The 17121-nt window shown below is 39.0% G+C and overlaps 1 protein-coding gene across 4 annotated transcripts in view; it reads right to left on the reverse strand.

Annotated features, from left to right (window-relative positions):
* Nachralpha6 (nicotinic acetylcholine receptor alpha6) overlaps positions 1 to 17121 on the reverse strand; it is a 269850-nt gene that overhangs the window by 133471 nt on the left and 119258 nt on the right. For all 4 annotated transcript variants that reach the window (XM_072007559.1, XM_072007558.1, XM_072007557.1 and 1 more), the window contains exon 5: positions 7286 to 7395. In XM_072007559.1, coding sequence (XP_071863660.1) covers positions 7286 to 7395 — 110 coding nt within the window. The remainder of the gene's footprint in view (positions 1 to 7285; positions 7396 to 17121) is intronic.

Genomic DNA, 17121 nt, shown 5'->3' on the forward strand with positions numbered 1-17121 from the left:
TCGCCAGCGCCGCGTCCAGCAACTTCCGCCGCGATCTGCATCCTCGTTGGTACGTAAGAGACGGTATCGTGGCAGTTCCATGGATTCGCGTGCGAATATAAAAGACGCGTGTAAAAGAGCGTGTTCGTCCTGATCGATATCGACCAGAGTTTTAACGTGGATTCGTGGGGTCAACGATCTCCAGATTTGCCGCTGCGACCAACGATCCTATTCCACCCGCGTCCTTAAGCCGATTAGGCCGAGTGATTACCGCAGAGAACAGCGTGTAACGTGATTATGACAAATTCGTGATCGTATTAGGGCGCCACTGGATAGACTTTCCACGGAGGATACGTGACAAGGTGAGAAGATGATCTCGTGATTTTACCATCGCTCTTGAACAAATTAATTTTTCATCGATTTTAACGTTTATTCCTTTTTAAATTATTCCACGTCAAATTGTTAAAACGATCTTCATCAAATACCTTATCTATATCTGTTTACTCGATTCTACAAGTACGTAATAACTTTCTTCCAAGCACTTTTCACAATTCGTTAAGATTCTTGATTGCTACTATCATCTTTTTCTCTTAGAACGTACTGATAATTTCTCTCTAACATTGCGTCGTTTATTATATTGTCTCGCGTGTGCAACGAGGCATTCCGAAAACTACGCGTATGCCTGACACTCGTCGAAACTTCCGAATTATGCTTATCGTTGTGACTGATCTTTTTCTTTCCTTCCGTCGATCGTTCGAAGAGAATAGTTCGATGGAGATCGAACACGATTCGAAATATCGATTATTCGTATGCATTTCGAGTAGCAGAATTTGCAACGCATTTAATCGCGTGTAAAAACGATTGCGTTGCGACAATTGTTTAAAGGACGAGTGTTTCAACAAATATTGTCAAAAGCAACACGGTGGAACGATAAAATTTTGGTACATAAACCCGTAACATTCCCCTAACGAAAACGACAGGTAGTAGTGGAAATTACTTTGACAAATGTGGACGGCGAAATTCCGTTAACCAAATATCGACCATATATACATCGTTATGTTAACGTTACGGAAATGTTTTCCAGGTAACAACACATTCCGAGTGAATTTCGCAATGGATAGAATTCGGTATTGGCCGATTGAATTTCTATTTCTCTTTGCCATGGATGTCATCATTTATCATCTGTACACGGACTAGAAATAAATTATTCGTTTCGCGTCCCAATTTTAAACGATGTTTATTGAACCTCTCTATTCCGCGTAAAAGATTATCAGATTTTGTTAACGAAGGCGAAAATTTGTTAATGAAAATGAAACGTTAACGAAAATTGTTCAAACGAAAGTATAAAACGAATAAAACCCGCAGAATGAAACTTACAAAATTAAACGATCGCTAATTCGAGCAAATTCTAGATTCTCGACTCGCTTTGAATTCTCTCAATGATAACAAAATATAATAATAATATATAATAGTAGCTTCTTGATATCGATAAACGACCCTACAATAAAAAGATCCAAACCTTTGGACCTTCGAAATTCATTCGCCCGATAATTAAATAATGAAATATAACGTTATCGATATATAAAGGGAATCGACTAGACCGGTACAAATTTCATAAGGACCTGATCAATTCATGGCTGTGGTAAGGCAGTGCATTACGTACATTCGCGAGGGTGTTCGAATGAAACGGATTTTACGAGTTGCACGCCAGTCTCGAAGCTTTAACCTCCAGGTTATAGCAGCTTAAATTCGGTAGTACCGTCTAAAAGTACCTCGGAGCGGGATGCTCGGGATTCGCTTTACGGTTTCGCAGGAAACACCTTTCTTTTTGGAACAACTACTCGTAGTAACTGTTCCCCAGGGTATGTACACTGTCTTGCTAAATGGGCGTATGCCCTGTTCCTATTATTTTCGTCCTACCTGGACACGATAATTCGAAAGTACGTGCGAATGTACCGATACGTTTACATTTCATATTGCTTTATCGATCGTTCTTTTTTTTTTTGATCGAAACACCCGGTATCGCGTACGAACGTGTCGAGAGATTTTATTAATTTTTGGAACGTTAATCGAATTGGGAACGAAAAGATGTATTTTTGGAGGCGACGTAATATTTCGAGGATTCGAAAGATCGAAGTTCGGTTTACTTAACAATGTTCAATATTGACTATTCAGGAAACACTTCCATGTTTGCATACTCTGTGTTTCAAATGTGAATTTTTCAAACGTGGAAGGAACGAATAGAGATTGGAATTACAAATTGAAATCAAGATATTATTAAGAGTGTTTACGCGCTAGCAAGATTTGACGTGGTTAGCGTATATTCTGTTTTATTTGTCTCTTCTTTGTATACCGTTTCGTTGGTATTTCATTTGCGTTGGAATCTCTTGCTTTACGCATAGAGTTCGTTTGCTCCGCTAAGGCATTTTTAAGCAAAAGCTTCCCTTTCTTTACGTAACAAATCTTGCGTTATCACTGTACCGTTATTATATACAACCGTTATTGGAATTAAAATATCCGATTGAAACAACAACAGGCCGAATAGAATCGCTAGTTTCACGGTAACGTTCGGTAATCAAAGTTTCTCTACTCTGCAAAATCAATTAATCGAAACGATCTGACACGCTTTGCGGAGGTAACAATTCACGTGAAATTCCCAGCTCTTGTTAGCCCCTGGTTGACCAATGTGGTCAATCGTTAGGTACTGTTGAAAGAAGATTCAACGATTCGTTCCTCTTGTCCTCTCAAACACGAGCCGCACCATCCCGCCATTTCTCTTCTTACCTTCTACAACGAGCTCGATACGCGTCTGCGCAATCCTCGACTATCTCTCTTCCCGCTTTAGTCTTTCGTTCTTTTTGTCTCTTTTGTTTTTTGCTTTTTTCTTTTTTGCTATTCACATGCTGAAACAGTTTTGCCGGATTTCCCTGCGAGCTACCGAAGTTCGAAGAAGTTCCTCTCGGAATTCAGCAGATCAACGCGATTACGATTTTCAGATAAACTGAGGCAGGAACGCGAATAGGGAGGGACTATCGTCTAACCTTGCGGTTACTAATTACGTTAAATTGGACTTGACATAAAATTCCGGTTTCTTTCGTACGATATACGTATTATTAGTTGACTTTCATTTTACAGGGGTAGGGTAATTCTGTTTATGTAGCAATCACTCGGCTCCGATGATTACAAAGATTCGTTAGAACAAAAAAGGTTGCCTTTCCCGCGTATCTCGGTTTACTATAATCTCATTAGTAAGCTACGATTCATCGTGGAAACCATTTCTCCATTTCTCCATTTTCGTTTACGGTTGAAATACGAGCCATTGGTGTCTGTTCGTCTACGATCGATCGCAAATTTCAAAAAAATGAACGTACAAGCTTTTCAAAAACTGAAAGAAATTGCAACGAGAGTTCTATCTTCGAACGTTCGAATATTTGATAAACGATCCGTACTTTCCAATTAATACGAATTATAAAGATCACCAAACACAAAGCCCGTTGTTTATAAAATAAATTTGAATCTCTAAAAAGCGAACACCAACGTCTAATTCATACTTCTCAGAGGAAAGGAAAAGTTTTTTATTCATCTGGTCGTGATCGTGGCCAAATTTCACGGGTTCCGTGGCCGAATCCCGATGCAAAATCGGCATCGGATTTCGCGTCACCGCGAAATAAAGTCTCTGCTCAAACGTCAAATCCCATTGATCCGAGGGTTGGAAGCCGGAAAAATATAGTTCACGTCGGAGCGCGTTATCCGAAAGGTCCGTACCGTCCGTCTGATCGCAGCGGCTTAAATCGCGGCCAGCCTCGCTCGTTAATCCATTATTCAGCAAGCGGATCGGAAACTCGCGCTACTATGCAACGCGTAGTACGTGACGCGGTATCACTGTGAGAATGTGTAATAATTCGCTGGAATGGCGGGTGTATTCAACGAGGGCGATCGATTCCAGCGGCGATGGGAATCGGCTGACAGCCGAGTAGCGGGCGTATCAATATTGCGGGCCAGCAGAACGTGGAACGCGCCGGGACGCTCCGCGTGTTGCTTGCTCGCGCCTACCATATATGCAGAGAGTTGCTGCTGCATTGCCTATTAATAATCTATAACTAATTAATCTAGAAGGCTGTGTGAGCAAGTGGCTGAGAACGAGAGGAAACCACGGCGTTAATCATCGAGGAAACTAGACGGAGAACGCTCCATCTGCTTCGAGGATTTCTCTCTCGAAATAATCGTTGCATTAGGAAATCCGCTGCTTCTTCTTCCTCCGCGGTTCCACGCGATCGCGAATATATGGCGTACGTTTACTTTCGGTACTCGAATGACAATGGAGAAAGAAAAATTGACGATTCGGAAAACACGAAGGCAGCTACAACTTTCTGATTTAGAGAGAATATATTTCTTTTGATCGCCGACGTGTCATTTTGGAAATTGGACGATTTTGTCGTTCAAGCAGAAACAATCTTCGATACACGAAGAATTGTAATTGGAAGGGAGAACGCAACGATGGAAACGTAAACAGAAATGCTTTTATATTCTAACGTTACTTTCTACCTCTATTGGAGCGTCTGAGTACCCTTCTGTTCTTGTAAATAAACGACGTAACACCGTGGCCCTCGCGACCTTTGGAAAAATGAATATGATCGAAATATATGCGATTAATGCCTCTGCGTTATCGCAATTCATGTATCAATATGTACGAAAAGAACACGCACGAGCCGACCGGTCATTTTATTTCGCCTCTAAACACTGCCGCGTCAAAAAAACACTTTTGCGAAGTAAAAACGTCCCCGCGATGTATGTACACACCTGCATCGTATCGAAAAAATGGATAAGAGGCGCCAAAGAGAGATACGAAATACCAGGCGGCTCGTCCCAAAAAATGTATCTACGGTTAGGATCGAAATATTCTGCAGGAAGAGTATGTGCATAGATAGATCTATCTATAATGTATAAAATATGTACAAATGAGAAATGTAAATATACAGGTAGTACGTACTGGATAAGATAGTGTATTGCTGGGACTCAAGAAAACGCATGCACTTCAGGGAGACTTCGATATATGTATATATATATAACCATAATGTATATGTATGTTCGTGACAGAATGTGTATATAGTAATGGAGTATGTATAGAATTTTCGTAAGAGATGCGAAGCAACACTGGGATTATGTTTACGTACCCTCGACGCTTTAAATCTAAATAGTCGGGAAAATCGTCGTGTGAAAATGAGGGAAAGGTAAGCGTCGTGTGAAACGTATGTATATTCGTTTTACGCAATCGACGACATACATAATGTGTAGCCGCCGTGGGTTTCTGAAACATTCTGAAAATCTTAGTTCCTCTCGGTTCGGGGCATCGAACGCGCAGCTTTTAGTCCGGGCTTGTCGACGGTTTTCTTTAGCCAGTGATCTTTTACGTTTTATTCGATCCGTTGTTTTGCCGAGTTTAACGTCTCGAGTTGTAAGTTTCGCTCTGAAAACGATTTTACGCTTCCCCATTTTACGTTTACTTTTCTCTTCTTCTCCGTTTATTTCGTTATCACGCGTCCCTTCTTGCTTCTTACGCGGTCGCGGTCGGGCACGACTTCGGAAACAAAGAACGCAGTTTTACGGCGGAACGGAAACCTTGGTTTCCAGCGAGTTCCTATTGCTGCGAGCTCTCGCTTAATTTGACCGACGAATTCGACTGTAAAATATTGACGACCCGAATTCGGCAACGAGCTTTTAAAGTTGCACGGCTTAAACTCCGCGGTCGACCAACCGCGTGTAATTGCAACTCGAATGTATCGGATTACGCGGACGTATTGCGTGTACCACGAATTAACTCGATTTTGTCGCTTCCAATCCCATTGTGGATAAAAATGCCACGGGTAAAATTTCGATTTGTGAATTGCTTTGATGCAGATTACTCGCGTACACACGCCTTTGAACACCGTTTTAAATTATTTTTACGAATCACCGATGCCTGTACATTTCTGATAAGACTGCATTTTTGCTTTCGTTTGATCATCCGATGTTTACGAGAACACGCGGCATAAAATAGTCGACCTTGCGTCTAAAAATAACGCGTTGCGACATTTTGCATCGCAGCTCTATTTTGGCTGTACAAAATGAAATTCTAAAGTCCATCGGCTACACGAGCATAACTAATTCTAACTTTTAGTATAGAATCGTGCTTCACCCATTCTGTTTCTTTATCGATAGCATCGTTAAAGGTATTTTAGAACGATAAAGAGTGATTTTTAGTAAGAAAAGTTTGATAAGACAAGATCGTATCCGAAAAATTAAAACAGACAATAGCTGCTATTCTATAAGCACTAAAACTTATCACGTTTCGTGCTTTGACGCGAGAATTTACGAGCTTGATTTTCCCAAGAAAAAGGAACGGCAAGGCCTCGTGTACAAAAATTTGATTCTACGCTTTGAAATTTGCTTTAAAAGACAATCGAAAGACCACGGCGAGTCAAACTTTATTCGGTTGAACGTTAATCCCATACCGCACAGGGCAAGTTTGCACATATAATAATAAGTTTAGAAACTTGTTTCTTCCTAAAGAAAGTCAACGACAAAGCTGCTCGACAAAGAAAGAAACGTAATTGTATATTTCGGACGGCCACCTCGTTCTCTTTTTATTTTTACAACAGTTGGCGAGGTAACGATATCTTTCACAAATAAGAGTCGTACGGAAAGCGTTATTTATATGTTTTTCCACTGTAAGCACTGGTGCAAATATTAATCAGCGAAGTTTGGCTAGGATGTAATAAAATCGAGCGATTCGTGATACACGATACGCGAACGGTATCGGTGACGGTTCGAAACGATCAAACGTACGTTTATTTTTATCAACGTTTCCGGATGTGCAACTTTTCATGAACGCTGTAACGACCACGGATTAAACGCGTGCAGGTAACGTAACGAGCGTCGCGGCGCGATTCGAATCCTTTAGACAAAACTCGCGATTAAATTTACGCGGGATTTATTTAAAGAATGCCCGAATTCGCGTTTGATCGAGTTTAGCTTTTACTTTTAGCGAAATAACGAATTTAATCGAAACTCGAAAAATTCTCTCTCATTTTTTCTTTCTTCGCGTTTCATTTTTATTCCGTGGATACTTTCACCAACCACGAATACGTTAATGAAATAAATTTAACCGTTCGTCGATCGAGTTTTCGTTCGCGGAGGTAACCGAATACGTTTTTAACGAGAAGCCATTCATCGGGGTTTTACTTTGTCACGCGCGATAATTAGGTTTGTCGATCGATTTATCGTGCGAGACCAAATTACCTATGCAAATGCAACAAGATTCTGTTACCTGTTGTACATGAGAATGTCTGGCTTCCAAAGCTTGTTCGGTGTAATTCGAAGGTCCTTCACGCCACCGTACTCGGACTCGTTCCATTGAAGGTTGTAGTCCATCCATTCCTGAAACAATGAACAATTATCGTAAATGAACGAGCTTCGATCATCAGCTACATACTGCCCATCTCCGCTGGTATATTTTATACGTAAACATCTTGTATGTACGTTTATCAAATCATCTGATTCAAACTTTCTTCTTTGGGCAAAGAAAAGTAGCAGTTCTACTGTAATTATCTAATTACAGTCTGCGCAGGTGGGTCCTAGATTCTCTATCTGTAAGGACGAGTAATTTTTATATGATTTGATTCTGAGTCTGCGCCTTGCTACTTTTCCTTTTCTTGGTAATTTACTTTAGTTGGGGTTAGGTTTCAATAATCAAACTAATCAACTTTTCTCACAAAGTTATTATTTGCAAAATTATTTAGTGTAAATGGTCGAATAGAATTATGTCGTAAATATGTATCTATTGTATGTATCCACTGAAGGTGTTTTAAAGAATGCATACGATACGTTTTCGATGAATTGTTCGGTGCAACTTTTTCCACAGATATATAATATTTCACGAATATATACGTTAATAATTCATTTCCTGATCTATCGGTTATCCAAACACGGATCAAATACCAAATAACAATCTAGATGGTTCAAACAATGTCAACATGATAATATATGAATTCAATTAACTCCAATGGAAAATCAATCCACGTTATAACTTGTAAATAGAAATTATAACAGCCAACGTACATTATAATTTATTTAGAGAAATCACTATAATTGAATGCTGCCAAAATTGAAAATCCGTTATCGGGGACAACTTCAGCTATGGAAGAATATCAATTTTCCATAGTCTAGCGAGGATAATGAAGCACGAAAAGTCACGAGAACTTCGTTGGGGCATGAAATCGGTAAAATTAATTAATCCTCGTTAGGTGGAAAATTAATTATTCGTGGAGATATCCTTCTTCGAGCGATCTGTATAAAAGGCTTAACGCGGAACCAGCTCGAGCGTGCCCAAGTCAAATTTCACGAAGAAACAACGAATATCGACCGTAAGCTTCGTAATTGAATTTGTCGAACTGTTCGCACGAAACCGTAACAACTTTCATCTTCCTTTGCTTTGGTCGTTGTCTCCGTGGCTGAAGAACGACTCGCAAAATAACTAGTCTGCAGGCACGCGCAAAAGTAATCCACAAAGCACGGTGTTCAAGGAGATAAATTTGCCAAGAGCTCTGGAATAACGGAAATCGGTACTAGTGAATTACGGTCGAGCGACAAGACGCTTCAAAGAGCTTGGATAATTGTCATTGTTCCTTGAATACACCGTAGTAACGTTGGATGAAGCACTTTAAATGCAAATTGTCTAAACATCCCCTTTGTGCGTTTTTGTTTGCTCCACAGGGAGGAACGAATTTAAGCGGAAAGCAATGAAAAATAACGCGACGAATGAAATGACCGAACGAACAGGTTACTTCGATCGGATGTTTGGATGCTTCTTAGCATGCGAGTTCTCCGTAAAGGAAGATTCCTCGCAAGCTACTTATTAATTTTACGAGTGACGACATGTACCTTCGGTTGCGCTCTGTCTACTCTACGCGAGAGATATTTATGGCTGACTATACGTGCCTAATACTACTTTGATCTCCCTACGGTCTTCGAACTCTTGCGATCTAATCTCGCTCTCGTTTCAATAAACACGGAAGCTTAACGTTCTAAGGGAAACTTAAACAAGGTGAAGACGGAAAATTGCAACTATTTCTTCGAACGTCGTCTAAACTAAAAGAAAAAAGTCTTAGCGATCAAAGAACACAATCGAATCGGGAAATAATCCGGAGGAACGTAGCAGGATGAAAACGAGAATCACGCGAGATCGTGCGTTGTTTAGTACGTAACACGATACCGCACAACATCTATCGCCTATATCGGTTCGAATAAAAAGCTACACACCCGTCTGTCTAGGTCAGCGTTCCCTCGTTAAATGTACTCCGACAAATTGGATGAATTACGAATTGCAGAATCAATGCGTGCTCGGCCGGTAAATTGCGGCGAGTTTAACGTCAGATTGAGCCGGTGCGCGGCGTCAAAATGAAAACCGCGGCATTACTAAGCCGGGCGAAGAGAGCGGACAGAAGCAAAGAGCCAAGAGTGAACTGCGGCCGGTAGTTGTGTATATTTTAAGCGCAGCGACTTTCGAGGAATGCGCGACCTGGTTTTATGACGGCGGTGTGCAAGCTGCATAGAAAACGCGGTGTTCTATAATGTATACTTCAATTTCCGGGTCCGGACGGCCGAGTCTCGACGTTTGCTCATTAGATTACGCGGCTGAATTGCACAAACGAGGAATTCAGAGGGTGAAAGTTCGCCTTGCCCGTTTGCGTGGGCGCGGCGGGGAGACGCGTCGTGTCTGCTTGGAGATTTTCAAGTTCCTTTTCCCGGCGATTCGAAACGAGGCGTAACGAACGCTCTTTCGGCGTTCCCCGGTGAAATAAAATTTCGTCTCAACGGCTCACCGAGTGCTTTCTATTTGCTGCCAGCTGGAGCTTCCGCAAGGAGTTCTCCGCTTTCGGAGATTAAAGGATCGCTTTCGCTTTTTTCCCTCGCTTTTGTTTCTTTTTCCCTCTTTCTTCTTCTTCCCTTTTTTTGTATCCGGTTTTTATTCCTCGAGAACCATCGAAGGACTTTAACCTTTCGAAATATAATTCGAGATATTAGAAGCCTATCCAGTGGTACGGTGGTCCAGATTTATCTCGTTTTGTCTTTCTCCGAATTAGTCTTTAATTTAGTGACGCGTCGGAGAATTAGAACGACGGCTAAATAACGAAATCTCGTTAAGTATACCTTTTTCGCATAAATTTTTATCAAATAGTCTCGTCCCGTTTTTGTATAAAATATGCAAAGATTGGAATCTTTACGATACGCCATACCGTTCCAATCGCTCTTCAAGTTTCTCCCGTGATCTTTCGTTCGCAATTCACGTAACTTTTGACCTCGATTTCTTTCGATTATTCCTTTATCGTAGCGCGATACAGCCCCTTATTAACTTTCATCGACGAATGGGATTAATATCGCAATAACAGGAATTTCTTAATATTCTTCGAATTCAAAAGATACATAGTTTTGTCGTATGATTTATGTGCTTCGTGCATGACTGTGCCGCATGATAGTTTTGTGTATCGCGATGGAGAAGATAGATGATATTTTTCGTATAAAACGAGTAACGAAAAAAGAGTTTCCATATTTCACAACCTTTTGAAAATCAACGCGTAAAGAATTTGGTGATTGATCATTTTCATGACTTACACTGACAAGTTTGCGATGCAATTTATACGAATATACCAATTGTTCATTCGCATATTCATTTATGTTAATTTTATGAAATCGACGCTGTAATAATAGTCGATACGGAAAAAGTTTTCAGCCGAACTCCGCATTTTAAATTCATCTTTAGCTGCGATTTTCCAAGATGCATCTATTATTCGATGTCACTTAACCGTAATATACGTTTTCGTGAAAGATCATTTTACATTCATCATAATTACTTCTTTTCTACTCATCATCGAGCGAAATTGCTTCGCTACAGCCGTCTCGCTAAATTTTATATCGCCGATTTTATTTTCCGCTAGTCTCGTTACATTCATCTGCATCGTGTGTTTCAAATTTCCTTGTCCAAGGATATTTTCTGAGAGTCGATTTTCAATTTACTAGTAAACGTCGTAAGCCTTAAACGTCGTATACAAGATCCTTCTGTGTGTCATGGCAGCGTAGGTAGCAACATTTAACAAAGTATAGTATAATCCCTGTCTTACTTTAGAATCTCAATCCCTTCTTGATTCTTCTCCGAGCACACGCAGGACTAGTCAAAGAAGACCCATCGAAGAAGAAGGGAAAAGAACGCTGCTAACAATATACGAGATTTGTTCCGAGTGTCTTCGTGTTTTCTACTTTGCGCTTACCCTTATGCATGAACGCATTTCTTAAAAGAGCACAAATCACTCTTGGAGGTAAAGAGAAAATTTCTAATAAATACTTTATCGAGCAAGATCGATACTAAAAATAAAGGAATCTCGATTAAATCTACGCGATTTTGTAAACGAATATTTACATAATTATTACATACACCCCCGTTTACGACTGAACGATCGATTAACCGTGATTTTATATTCACGCAGGATGATCCTTTCAGGAGGGTGGTAGGCGTGTCTAAAGTATTTTCTCTGTTGGAATACAACGACATTACACGCATAGGCACAAATACTCTTGCACAGACACCCACACAGGCATTTGAACAGGACATTTACACAGGTCATACTCATTACTGTATAGAGAGTGAGTTTCAAAATATTTACGTCTAGTCTAAGAGTAACTGGCCAACTGTCAACAATCTGCGTACGTTGTTAATTATCACTCGCTTATATACATTTGGTTCTGCAGTTCTGTTGAATAAACATCACTGAATATTATTTTAACATAAACATCGTGTCTTCCACAGATTATTAATCTTAACTTTAAGATTAAATTCTAACATTCTCATGTTGATCCGCGTATAAAGAATCAGACACAAGTAAACACGAAACAAATAAAAACCGAAATAAATTTCGCTTCGATATTTATTCGCGACTTAATTTGTCGATTGTCAAATAGAAAAGTTCGTTTCGTTGTTTTATTTTAAACTTCAAAATCGCCATTGACGAATAAATCGTTTTCTTTTAAAGTATTAGAAAACTTCTGGTCTCAGGTGTTTTCCTCTTTTCGTAGAATGCGTCGAAAAACTTTACGAGAAAACGATCGAACCTCAAGGCGGATGATTATAGGGAAGAATATTATAAGTTCGCATACCACGTTCTTGTGCCCCGTAACCAAACTTCGGCAGAGTATCAAACGACTTTCATAAAGTTTGAATTAAACGTATCCCTGTGTAACGAGCGGAGAACGTAATTGTACTTTTAATATAAAGAAATTCCTAGGTAAGCACAGTTTGAACTAAACTAATTCTTTCTGCAGAAATTTTTCATATTGAGTTTCATAAAATAAAACTGATACTTTTGATGCATTTCAAATGTAGTCTTTTACATAATTTTATTTACCGTGATACGTATAAGGAAATGCGAACTAACTGCCTTAAGTAGGCAACGGAACGAGTCCTTTTTCTAAACACTCGAAATAATATTTGCGTTACACAGCATAGCTCGGGTTACTATGACTCGTTGTAATATAATTGTAATATACAATTCCGAATCGTGTCATTAGCACGTGTTATCAGGAGAAACAGCTCCTTGGTGTGGAAAACGTAACGCACCCCTTAGGATTATTTAATTTTAATCCGTTCAAAGTATAATATGCCTCTTAACAAGTATAAAGCGAAATCTCTTATTAAGGATATCGTGGAAAGTAAATGATTACATTGTTACTCGATTAGCGTAGAAAATTATTTCATATGTAACGATTATTTCGTCAAATTTCTTCTTAGCATACTTGATGAACGTTCAAGAGGATTTTTAATAATTCAAGGTAAAAATCTGTGGAAAGGAACGACGAAAGTAGACTCGCGAAGGAATTAGTTCGGGAGAACTTGCCATAATACTTTTTCCATTCGACGATATTTCTACATTTACGAAGCGCACTAGCACTTGGGTTTGTGGATTATGTGGTCCTAGAAGTGATCAAGTAGCAATGTTACTATCCCTCTTGAGGGCTTACTCGTCCCTCCGGCAGAACGTGATCTCGAGAACTAGTCAGCTAGTGGTTTGGAAATCCACAAATATTCTGTTGGAGTAAAAGAGAGAGAGAGAGAGAGAGAGAGAAGAATTTCATAAAGTATTAATTTTAAAATCTAGTGTGAAAGTTGTGTTCTAACTTCTCTGTATTTAAGTACATACTGTGCTTGAAGCAAATGAATCGAGACTAATTAGAACGTAAAAAAATACTTCAAATGAAATAAAAAACGTTGGTAAGGTAGTTTCAGAGTATTGGAATTCGACTCGCTTATATCCAGATAACTCGGTTAACCTGAACCTGGTTTGATATAGTTTACGTATAGAAATATATAATTGCAACAACACTTGTGCTCGATTAAAACGTACAAAAAAGCCGAGATTTCTAGGGAAATTATCGTTCGTGCGAAATTTAATTTCGTCTGAACTCGTGTCGTTTACAAACAAAAGTCCAAAAATTTATTGCGTCACTTCTTACCACGTGCACGGTATTATTTAATTAAAAAATTTCATTAGTTTCCAGAATTTCAGAGCTATGTAGATACAACAAAAATATGATGAATTTATTATTCCAGTATCGTAAAAAACGATACAATGGCACAATATCTTGTATATATATATTTTGTTTTTCGAATAAAGACATTTCAAATTTTTCGAAAGAACGAAGCTTTTGAATGCATTTCCATATATTACGGTCGCTATCGGGAAATGGCTGACATTCATATAGGAAAAAGAGACATATCTCAATCGGATTGGACTCTGCAAATGCCCATCGTTCGAGCTGCAACGGATTGCCGCATCTATCTTCGGATGACCACAATAGTGGGTGCATGCACTTGACCGGCTCTCTCACGTGCATTAATACAACGCGTGCTTTCGGTTAAGACTGAGGCTGGATGGCGATCTTGCGAGACCACAGTGTTACCCTGAATCTACATCGACCATACTAATCCGGGCAACTCGTCCCAGAAGACCTCGTTTTTCGGTAACGTTGGACTCGATCGGTTCTGCAAGATCGATACCGATACGATGTTGTTTGAAACAGTGTTTCCATACGAAGTAATCGCGATCAATTTGGTTTGAGAACAACGGCGAGTAACGATAAATTCTAGAAAAACGATAGTGAGATTTTGCGAGCTTATGACGTAATTGTAGATAAACATTTTTCTATTATTAATATTCGCGTTTCATCCGTTTACTATGTAAATCGCGATAAAACGTTAGTAAATTAGTGGAATTAATTGCCTAGGAATTTTTACCGCTTCTATTTCCTTCGTTTCGAGAAACACGTATATCGTACGAAGCTTACATATCGTAATAAAGCTGCCTTTGATTATTGCTATAATATACAATGGCTAATTTATTACAAACTTCCAATTCAAATCGAAATTAATATACTGTGGAGATTAAACAGCCGATTATCTCGACCGATGGAAGGCACGATGATATTTTCAAAAAGCATATTGAGCCAAGTCTTTACCTTAATTAGTTTCCACGATACATAATTTCGTATTATTAAATCGTCGCAAATGCACGGGTATGTTGAATGGCGGTTGAAATTCTGGGCGTGACCTACTTTTTTTCTTCGAAATACGCATATCTCAGCGAAATAGTGGTGGTACTAGTACTACTGCTGCTAAAAAAGCAATGACCAACGTCTATTGCTGACCAGCGCACAGGTGCTACGCTTAGGGTAGGGCAGTGAATGCGTACGAGCGAGAGGTCCGACTGTGCGAGAGAGAGCCGTACAATGAATTATTTGGAATTATGATTCGCTTTAAACGGAGATATCTCGACAACGAGAAATCGTATTCAAGTAAAACAAAAATTCTCTTTAAAAAGGAAGTTTATTGTCCCTAACGACATAGGTAATTACGCTCTAGAATGTTTAAATCGTAGAACGTTCTAATTTAAAGCGATAGTTAAACCGATAATTGCATACATATATTACGTATAATAAATACAGAGAATGCATTTTTGTCGCTTTAATTTACCTTTAATGGCATTCGTAGTTGCGTTGTCGACACTTTGGGCTGTGAGTATAAAATTACATCGAAATGTTTATTAATAATAATTTAGGTGTGAGAGTTACGACTTTAACCGACATTAACATATAGAACGACGCTTCGATGTAAAATAAAATGCGCGCGATAATAACTTTCTGCGTAAACTTAGTTGCGATTTCCTTGCGAAATTAACGTTTGTTTTCATTGCAATTCATATTTTACAGCGTTACGTATTTACGGGCGCGCGAGCTCTTACAAATTCTTAATTATAAGTGAAACTTTAAAACTTTAATGTCATAATTATATTTACTTAACAAATATGAAATTAAACATTTGTTACAGTTATCACCTCTGTATAGCTTTACGTAAAAACTTTACAAATTTATTACACTGTAGCAATGTTTATTGTACGCTATGTTGTATTTCCTATTTTATTTCGTGACAAAAGTTATATGTTTAATATATTTTAAATATACGATGTTGTTACAACGAAGTAAACAGTGTCGTGTACACGTATTATTCATACGTGAAAGCAAAGAACATCAAGCAATACGGGCTGTTTTATATTCATGAAAACTAAAACTGTTAAATCATATACACACCTCGTATATATGTATATATATATATATATATAAAAGAAAAAAATACACGAGATACTTTCATAAGTGATTTATGAAACCTTTAGATATCGGTTATGAAAATTTTAGCAGCTATTAACACGAACAGCAGTTACTATGTATCGATGATCTCTCGTGTATAATAAATAAAAGCTGGAAATCCATCATATTGCAATATAATTTTGTACTGGAATTTCTCTCAGTTTACGACTATTTCCAATGTATGTTTCTCAGAAAGGAACTTCCACTTTGAGAAAAGGAGGAATTCCGCTCCGAAATTCAAGTTCGTGCGATAGAGGCATCGATAGAAATCTCACAGAACGATTACGCGTCACGACAGCGCGCTCAGAAGCCGCCAGAAATTATTGATCTTGTTAGGATAATTAGAATTATCGGGTTATGCGGCGAAGGAGATTGCTCTGGCACGGGGTAACTTGTGTGCAGCTTGGTTCAGGATAGATTATGGGCCGACGGGTTTCGGAATGGGTTAGAACGTTGGGACATGCCGTATGTCGCTTGAATTGTTCATTTGACGCCGCCCTGGCCCTTGTTCCTACCTCTGTATATATGCACGTATACGCAAACACAGATATACATAGCGTGGTACTCGCTTCTCTGGCCCCTGGATTAAACGCGCTCAAACGTGAAAGATCTCTGAAGTTCGTTAATTCGACAAAGACAGATAGGGAGATGGCTTGTTACTTCGGTCGCAAGCCACGGAATTCGCTTGGCGCGATAGCGTCCAGCCATCTCACTCGTTGTACGATCGATTGTGCACGTCGATGACAATAAAACGTTATTGGAATTCGAACGAGGGTGGCGAAGCCCGGCTTATAGATTTTGTTCCAGACGAAATTAGTTTTCTTCAGTTTTTGGCAGACTCTAGCTCGCTCGACGTTTTATTGCGCTGATGTTTTGACGAAAATTCACTGGCCAACTTTTTGGAATACGTTATACGAGCGAAAGTAAAGCAACGGTTCTGCAATAGTTTGTATGCTCTGTGGAAATGGGAAATGAAATGGGACACGACCATGGGAAAAGAGGTAAATCGTCGCTTGGTTTGATCATCTGCTTTTATGATCATCGAATTGGTAAGTTTAAGAAAATTGAAAATTTTTTTAGATGAAACGTTTCGACGACGATATTTCGCGCGATGAAAATATGAAAATATTTGACATTTGATTTGATAAAACATCGTTGTTACAACATTTAAGATTAAAATAAAAGAAAGATAATGCTCTAAAAAACGTTAATTCGTCGTCCGTAACTTTTAGCATTTGACTTTGTCTTAAATTTGATAAGAAGTAACAGATCTCGATAATCTAAACGGACAACGGACTATTTAGATATTAATAGAACACTCTCATTCTTTCTGATGCGTTTCAATTATTAGCTTCGTGTTATTAATTACGCTAATTGCGCCACGAACAAACGATGAACCTCCATTTGGGATATTAT

Source organism: Bombus fervidus, chromosome 7 (assembly GCF_041682495.2).
Source record: "Bombus fervidus isolate BK054 chromosome 7, iyBomFerv1, whole genome shotgun sequence".
NCBI lineage: Eukaryota > Metazoa > Arthropoda > Insecta > Hymenoptera > Apidae > Bombus > Bombus fervidus.